The sequence below is a fragment of the Lycium barbarum genome, chromosome 12 (assembly GCF_019175385.1).
Source record: "Lycium barbarum isolate Lr01 chromosome 12, ASM1917538v2, whole genome shotgun sequence".
Lineage (NCBI taxonomy): Eukaryota > Viridiplantae > Streptophyta > Magnoliopsida > Solanales > Solanaceae > Lycium > Lycium barbarum.
This window is the reverse complement of record NC_083348.1, coordinates 102,085,116-102,093,215: the sequence shown is the minus strand read 5'-3', so window position 1 is coordinate 102,093,215 and position 8,100 is coordinate 102,085,116. Positions and strand designations below refer to the sequence as shown.

Below are 8,100 nucleotides of genomic sequence, written 5' to 3'. Positions count from 1 at the left end.
TACTTTCTTTTACTTCACCTCACCCACTCCTAGTTAGTACCCAAAACTTATATACATAATTACTTACTTTTTTTGTGCACTTGCTTGATTTTCTTTCCATTCACTTAATCCAGTTGGCATGAGAAACTTGGGGATTATTCCTTTTAATTTTTTGTAAACTCTACCTTATTTTCTTTTATTTCCATGCATTAACCACCATGTACTTTTTCTATATTCTTGAACACTTTAAATATACCATTCATGGGGTCTAGACTCTAGACAACGTGTTTCAGCGAATGGTTCATACACCCCCGTTGACCTTTTACTCAACATTTTATTGAATCCTCTGATTTATTTATTCCCGCATGCTAATTCATGTTTTTCCATTGTCATTATAATGACTCCAGATCTGTCCGTATTTTTCCTTTTCCTTTTGTGACAATTTCAACGTCAGCAAAATAATCAACTGGATTGAAGGAACACTAGCCAGCTATCGACGACTAATTCCTTCTACTCTTTCGAGTATATAAATTTAATTTATATAAATCGACACTTACAATATCAGGTCAGATAAATGATATTTACAAGTGACCCTTCATAATAAGGGATTTGTAATCTTAATACTAAAAAAATGTACATAAAAAATGATCCACCATGCATGCAGAGTTTTGCACAAGTTACCTGCTAAAATAAATAAAGATGACCTGATATTATAATTTTTTTATTGCTGATATGTTAAAATCATATAATATACAAATAATTTCCTTCGTCCCGGTCCATGGTTTTGTTGGCCTACTTTACAAACGAATGAAGTACTGAAGATTAGAACAAAGCAACAAACCAAGCGCGTAATTTGTCGTTTGATTTGGCTTGGATGTATATTATAACATACAATTCTTGTGTCCATGAAGAAAATTGAATACTATAACGTACAGAGCTCGTATTGTTCATACTTTATTTTAATGTGTTTACTAGAACTAAAACAATATAAAAAGCTATGATTACATCATATAGCTAATAAAATAGGAGTACTTTTCTTTTTCTAAAGTTTGTTTGCGGTAACTTTTCTTTTTTCTATTTCTCTTGGACCGTTTCTTCAAAATGCATGTTGTACCTAACAAACGATGAAAGTTGAAAGCAAAACAAGAAATTAGGTGTACTGATCCCTTTTGGTATAGGAAAAGATTTTTTTCCCACCCTCTTCTAATCTTTTAAATTTAGATGAGACCGTTTGAAAATTTATAAAATGATCTTTACAGGGATTCCAATCATTCATCATTTGAAAAACTAACATGAGAATATGCATGAATTAATCATATGATTAAACTTACAGAGTTTATTTAAAATACAAATATCATGTAATCCTATTTATTAGTTGCGTTCAAACACAAAATTAAATATGGAGTAAATTTGCTCCTGCAGCTAGTTTGAGCTCTGAGATTTTGCTTAATTTTCTTCCATCTGTGCTCTTTCTGTAGCCAAATGATGGGCTGTAGACAAGGTACAAATTATTGGTACCAAGTGTTTATATAAACCATATCAACTTATCATGGTTAAGTGATTTAACAAAGTCGAATTTCGCATAATGTAATTTTGTGTAAATATGTGTCATGCATCTAGTGATTTAATGTAAACAATCAATGCAAACACGACAAAGATGGGATATAAGGACCGCACAGTTGCAGCTCCTAAGCAATTCTAAATTTCTCTTTACTATATCTTTTTTGTTATTGGATCTCCCAGAAGGTACACAACTAAGGATCGTTTGGAATCTGCTGGGCAATTTGACCACAGGCCAGCAGTGACCCAGTCAATCGAATCTGATTGGAAATCCAACGTTGTGGCCCAAGATTTGTCTAAAACTGACAAGAAAGGCCAAATAAAAGTAACCATTTTAACTATTTTGAATCCACCAGGTTTCACATTACCGAAACTTCTATGACTTTTAACTATAGCTGCTTCTTAGCAACCGGGGAAAACGTGTTTTGCCCAACGCTTTTGAGGCGTAATTGATGTTGTACACTGAGATGCTGGCATTTACCTATTCCCAAGTCAAATCACCAATCGTGAGTAAATTGGAAAACTACATTATCTATTGCAGCCAAATGACGTCGCAAAGTTCTCATCATCACTTTTGAAATTTAAGAGCAGGATACAAACTAGACAAAATATCAAGAGTCAAGACACATAACGATCACAAAGTTTTATGCATTCATGACATACTAACCCTGACAAATGTCTGGGATATTGTTTGAAGTAAGAGCAAAATACATCACACAAATAACTAGAAAGTCCAGCGAAGTGCCAAAATAGCAAACACTCGCAAAAAGCATTGCACAAACATGCCAACTTTTATTTAGTAGTGATAGTTTTTAGTATGGCATGAATCTCGTTCAGATGATTATATAGCACACTGCTCAATCATCATAGTGCTTGCGATGGTGGTGGTGGCGGCGGCGACGTTCCTTCTCCTCATCATCATCGGAGTTGTCATCATCACCCTGCCAATTATACAGATTAGACCAGATGGACTGGAAAAGAGTTCAAATGATGTCAAACCTTAAAACAAAAAAAGCTCTCCTACAAAAGTTCGAAGCACAGTGGAAAATAAAATGCAATTTGCCTTAGCCTTGACATGCCTTAATTTGATGGGTTCAATTTCAATACAGCATGTGGATGCTCTAAAATGCCAACAAATACTAAATTTTGAACCAATAATTTCACTAATGCGATGGATTCAATTGCAAGAACCTTAAAGTTGAACTAACCAAGTTTAAGTCCTAAATCCTCCTCAGATCATAGCATCTTGAAAATCAGAGACATGTCTAACACACTTTAAGGTTCTCAGACTTTACAATATGGCGATACATGCCTGCCCCTTGTTCACTAGTTATGAAAGACTTTAAAGCTATCCCCTTTCTTCTTCTTCTTCTTTCTTTTCTTATGACAAAAGGGTTTAAAACTTAAGAGCGAACACACAATAACGAGCTACTTACAATGAGCTAAGTCAGACCCTATACATACTAATCTCTTCCTTACACCAAAAATATAGAGGTTAAGTGACTAAGTCTTCATTTTGCCAGCAGCATTTTCTATCAAAATCAAAGGATCGCCTATATGTTCCTTGTCTTTGTTTATAGCTAGCAATCTTATTATATCCTTTACTTTATCCTACTTCTTTTTTTTTATGACATGGGAACCCACAGCCGCTACCCTTCGGGTGGGCACAGGGTAAACCCAGCTCCTGTGCAATAGCTCGCAAACCACACAGGAGAGATAACCCCACTAGGCAAGCCCCGTGCGACGAGCTCGACCCCGAAGGCAAATCCCCTGGGGTTGTAGGCAGGGGGTTTCGAACCTGAGACCCTCATTATGAAAGCCCCATGCTCAACCAATTGAGCCACCCTTGCGGGTTAACCGTATCCTACTTTTCTGGTAGGTTTATCCTTCAAATTGCTTATGAGTGACATTATGTAGCACAATGCAATATAATACAATACATTATGAAACAATACTTACTAACCATCCAAACAAGCTGTTAAAGAATCAAGAGCAAGTGCTAACAATTCATCAATTAGTATAAAGAAGAGAAATTAAGTACTCACATATTTCTTGCGACCATAGCCCTCATCATCATCACCACGTCTCTCATAGCTAGGCTTCCTATAATCCTCCTCCTCAGACCTACCATAACGAGGCCTCTCATACCCTTCCACCTCCTCAGTCTGGTAGCTTGGACGCCCATAACTTGGCCTCTCCCCTTCCTCCTGCCCGTAACTTGGCTTCCTCCCATATCCTTCTGGTCTAACCCCATAACCCGACCCGTACTCCGAACTTGGCTCCTCATATTCACTCTTCCTCCCATACTGATGAGTAGGTTCTACATATTCTACATATTCACTCGTCCTCTCATATTCGGGTTTGGGCTCTTCATACTCACTTTTTCGGCCATACCCAGATCCATATTCGGGTGTAGGCTCTTCATATTCACTCTTTCTTCCATACCCAGATCCATACTGGGGTGTCGGTTCTTCAAACTCACTCTTTCTTCCATACCCAGATCCATACTGGGGTGTAGGCTCTTCATATTCACTCTTTCTTCCATACCCAGATCCATACTGGGGTGTCGGTTCTTCAAACTCACTCTTTCTTCCATACCCAGATCCATATTGGGGTTTGGGCTCTTCATATTCAGTTTCTCCACCATACCCGCCGCCACCAGGTCGATTCACACTAGGCTGAAACCCATAATTAGCCTGAGGCTCCTCATAAGTTACCTCAGATGGACGCTGATAAGAAGGTGTGGGCCGAGGCTTAGGCCTGGAATAACTCTGATACTCATTATCAAGAGCTTCTTCACCATAAGCAGAAGGCTCAGCATAAGAAGAGTACTGAGGACGATCATAATCGAATTCATCAGAAGCTGATGAAGGTTGATAACAAGTTTCATCAGATGGGGGAAGTGGACGACCATAAGTCAAAGCAATGTCGTATCCACCACCATAAGGTGTTGAATCGTACTCCTCGAACACAGCGCCTTCGTCGTCTTCGCCGTGGTAGCCTTTTGGGTAGTAAGACATTTTGATTGCTGAAAATTCAAGATTCTTGATTCAGATCTTGATCTGATATTCTAAGGAGCAAATCTCTCCCTATATCTTAGGCTCGTGGCATTAACTTCGATATAGGGACTAAACGGCGTCGTGCCACCGACTCCGTGTTTTTTTTTTTTTTTTTTCAGAAACTACGGTTACACCGCGTCAAATTTATGAATATTTACACAACTTCCTCTCTAGTTCAAATATTTAGGGAAAAGGTCCAAACTATTCAACTATTTTTAATTTAGGTTCAAAATGATCATATTTAAGGGTCGAAAACGGCTCTAAGATATGGAAAATGGTTTAAATTCGGCCTTCTTCCACTTATTGAATCCCAATTAACGTTAACATTAATTTTGGGGTAAAAAATGTCCCTCCTTCCGCCTATTCTTCTTAACATTAATTTGGGTTAAAAATGTCACGCCATTTAACAAAATTATGAGATGACACATGTGGGACTTTAATCAAATGGGGACACTGATTTATTGGTCCATGTGGCCCAAACCATATATAACTCGACTCATTTTAGATATCATGTGTTCGTACTCAATTCATTTGATGTTCTTCGTTTGAAGCTACGATTTTATTTCCATTAGTTGATTATGCTATTGATGTAAATATGACGTAAGATTTGATTTTAAAATTTTCTCGAATAGAGTAAATAAAAAGAAAAAGACACATTATGGCGTAGGAAATATTTTTGTAGTATTTTATTCGATTTAAAAGTTTTGAGTTGTCGTAAAGTGCGGATGATATACAATGAAGACAGTTATATTTTTAAAGCAAAATACATAAATTAGCCCCTCAAATTTGTCAAAAAAAAATCATTTACATACTCTAACTTTACGGTATGACGTGCTACCCGAATTTTACAAATATTACAGTATCTAAAAATTAGGTCGAATATTAAATTAAAATGAGTCATAGTAGGTCAATTACACAATCAAGTAGTACATGGCTTCTTAATATGAAAAGCCTAGAAAGAAAGGGACAACAAACCAACACCTCGGTGGCACGGTCCCTATCTTGTGAACTACCTTACCGTTTTGGTAAATAGGAGGCATGCAATTTACAAGCAAAATACGGATAATTCCAACTTTCACGCAGAGAATTCCCTTTTGTCTTCTCTACAAGAAAGAATATTGAATCTATAAAACTTGAAAGAGGTAACGAAGTAGATCTCTAGAGCTGATCATCGAATCATCAATAAGAATTAGTCATGAACGTAAGTGTTGTGGCAGTGACATCTCCCTCATGTTCACATCTTCGCCTAAATAGCTTGTTGAAGCAGGGCAGAAGCAGAGGCTTTCAATATGGGAAAGGTGTCTTCCTCGTCCCTGAACGGAATCTAGTGCCGAGTTCATCAGCCCGGCAAAAATATCGCAGCTTTACTATTAAGGCTCAGCAGACGTACCATTCACAAATCACCATTCCAGCCGACATGCCTCTCTTTGAATCCCCTCATGTACGTATGCTCTCTGTTTCTCCGTCAATCTAGAATTTAAAGTTAGTGAGTTCAGAATGATTTGTTACACGTGTACCTTTTATTTTTTATTTTACGTGTGCATACATAATTTGAGTTGGAAGCAACAGGACATAACTTACTCTAGATCCGCTTCTGTTTGTGGATGTGTCAAATCATTCAGTAAAGTTGATAGATATGTAATATGTTGTAGTAAAGCAGTAATTGGTATTAACTGAATATATTGGATGGCTGCAGGCTTCTTTCGACAGGTACATGGAGGACAAACCAAGAGTCTTTAAAGCTATTTTTCCAGAGAACAGAGGAACCCAACGTCTTAATGAGGTAACTACCAAGTACGTAGTCTTCTTTCTTTTCAGCACATAATTTTGGTTCACATCTACTACAAATATGACAGATTCAGATTTGATCGTCTCTAATTTCTCATATGAAAAGTTGAAAGAGCTACTTAATTACCTCACCATAATTATCTTTCTTGCGATCAATCATGTTCTTTCAGCCTCTGTTTTCGGGGATTCTTCTTTATATGACGTAGTTGCAATCCCATATGGGTAATCAAAGGCAGGGATTCTATTCTGCCCTCCATCTGAAGAGATGTGACATTCTCAAAGTTTCTGTAGTTCTATGTAATGGAAATCATCGTATTAAACTCATACATTTATGGTGCAGGAAGAATGGAGAATCCGAATGGAACCAATAGCATTCTTGTTCCTCAAAGCCTGGCCTGTTGTTAACATGAGAGTTAGATGCAAAACAAAAGGAAAAGAGTACCCTTCTGGCGTTCCAACACATACCTCTATGGTCCTTGAGCTCAAAATTGTTAGTACTTGCTTAAATTTCAGTATTAATTTACAATAAAGTGTCTGTCCAAGATAAATTAATTCAAGTAAGTTGAGCTTGTGGTTTATTGATACTAATATATGCAGACAAAATGGGATCTAGAAGGGGTAACAGAGGAGAGAAATAAGCCATCAGAATTCAGGCTTAATATGGAGGGAGTACTGTACCCTGATAGAAAAGGAACAAGAAGCAGAATCAAAGGTCATTTCAATATGAGCCTTAGCTTCGCTCCGCCTCCCATGCTTGCTTTGATCCCTCCACATGTTCATCGGGAGGTCACACAATCGGTTAGAAATTAAAATTTACCACTTATACATTATAATTAATCCGTTTCATTTTATATGACATACAAATTAACTGTTTATGGAGTTCGAGAAAGGAAAAGACTTTCGTGATATACCAAAAATTAAAATACATTTAGAACTTGTTATCTTGTCTTGATATTTTCTGTGATTAACGGTTGAATTCTCTCATTGGAGACCACTCTCTACATCTCATTTTGTTTTTCAACTTTTGACCCTTGATACTTTACATATATAAGAAGTAACTTTTGACCCTTGATACTTTACATATATAAGAAGTCAAGAATTTCACATTTTCTTTTACTTCTTTTAGCGGAATATCTTTCTAAGATTGGCTTTTTTATGCTAACAGGTTATGAAGAACATGGTGGAGAGCATGGAGCATAAAGTAAGAAATAATTTGCTCGCCGATTACGCTAAATTCAAGAAGGAAACCCCCCAAAATTTGTCTCCACATAAGTAAAACTTTTCATTTGAGAAAAATAAGAGAAACGAGAAAACCTCTTCTTTTGTTTTCTTACTGAAGAGCTCTGGTCCATCAAGTGTGAGTTTTCGTTTGCGTGGCCTTTTGTATCTGGTCAACTAATCAAACGAACACTGAACATTATTGGTGCGTATACTCCTTTGTTACTAGTAATCTCGTGCCCGCAAAAGGAAACAAGCACAATTGTCTCCCTCATTTTTTTTGGTCTTCTTCAGGAATTTGTTTCGTGAATAATTTAAGGGGAAGGGAACATACAGAACAAAAAAATAAAGCTGTTACTACTAATAAAAATATAAAATGTCATTATCAGTCAATCGGTCGGTAAGTGATCATTTGACACTCATGTATTGAACTAATTTGTTAACGGGGGAAAACTAAAAGAAATGTGGAGATGCGGGGGATCGAACCCTGCAAGAA

At 37.0% G+C, this 8,100-nt stretch overlaps 2 protein-coding genes across 2 annotated transcripts; one reads left to right on the top strand and one right to left on the bottom strand.

The window, feature by feature from the left end:
• Positions 1–2,167: 2,167 nt before the first annotated feature.
• On the bottom strand, positions 2,168–4,682 carry LOC132621326 (uncharacterized protein At5g39570). Its single transcript, XM_060335550.1, has 2 exons — positions 3,585–4,682; positions 2,168–2,480 (listed from the first exon to the last, which is right to left on the bottom strand). Exons 1-2 carry the CDS (start codon positions 4,557–4,559, stop codon positions 2,397–2,399), a joined length of 1,059 nt encoding a protein of 352 aa, XP_060191533.1. The 5' UTR covers positions 4,560–4,682; the 3' UTR covers positions 2,168–2,396.
• Positions 4,683–5,737: 1,055 nt separating this feature from the next.
• LOC132621681 (uncharacterized) lies at positions 5,738–7,878 on the top strand. The gene is made up of 5 exons (XM_060336023.1): positions 5,738–6,039; positions 6,295–6,381; positions 6,727–6,876; positions 6,984–7,184; positions 7,552–7,878. The coding sequence occupies exons 1-5, from the start codon at positions 5,794–5,796 to the stop codon at positions 7,660–7,662; spliced, it is 795 nt and encodes a 264-aa protein (XP_060192006.1). The 5' UTR covers positions 5,738–5,793; the 3' UTR covers positions 7,663–7,878.
• Positions 7,879–8,100: the final 222 nt, after the last annotated feature.

Bases quoted from the DNA above. Each gene is read 5' to 3' on its own strand.
- LOC132621326 (XM_060335550.1), bottom strand. From the start codon at position 4,559: ATGTCTTACTACCCAAAAGGCTACCACGGCGAAGACGACGAAGGCGCT. The intron at 2,481-3,584 runs GTGAGTACTTAA...TATAATTGGCAG, and splicing joins GCTATGGTCGCAAGAAATAT to GGTGATGATGACAACTCCGA.
- LOC132621681 (XM_060336023.1), top strand. From the start codon at position 5,794: ATGAACGTAAGTGTTGTGGCAGTGACATCTCCCTCATGTTCACATCTT. The intron at 6,040-6,294 runs GTACGTATGCTC...GGATGGCTGCAG, and splicing joins CTCTCTTTGAATCCCCTCAT to GCTTCTTTCGACAGGTACAT. The intron at 6,877-6,983 runs GTTAGTACTTGC...TAATATATGCAG, and splicing joins TGGTCCTTGAGCTCAAAATT to ACAAAATGGGATCTAGAAGG.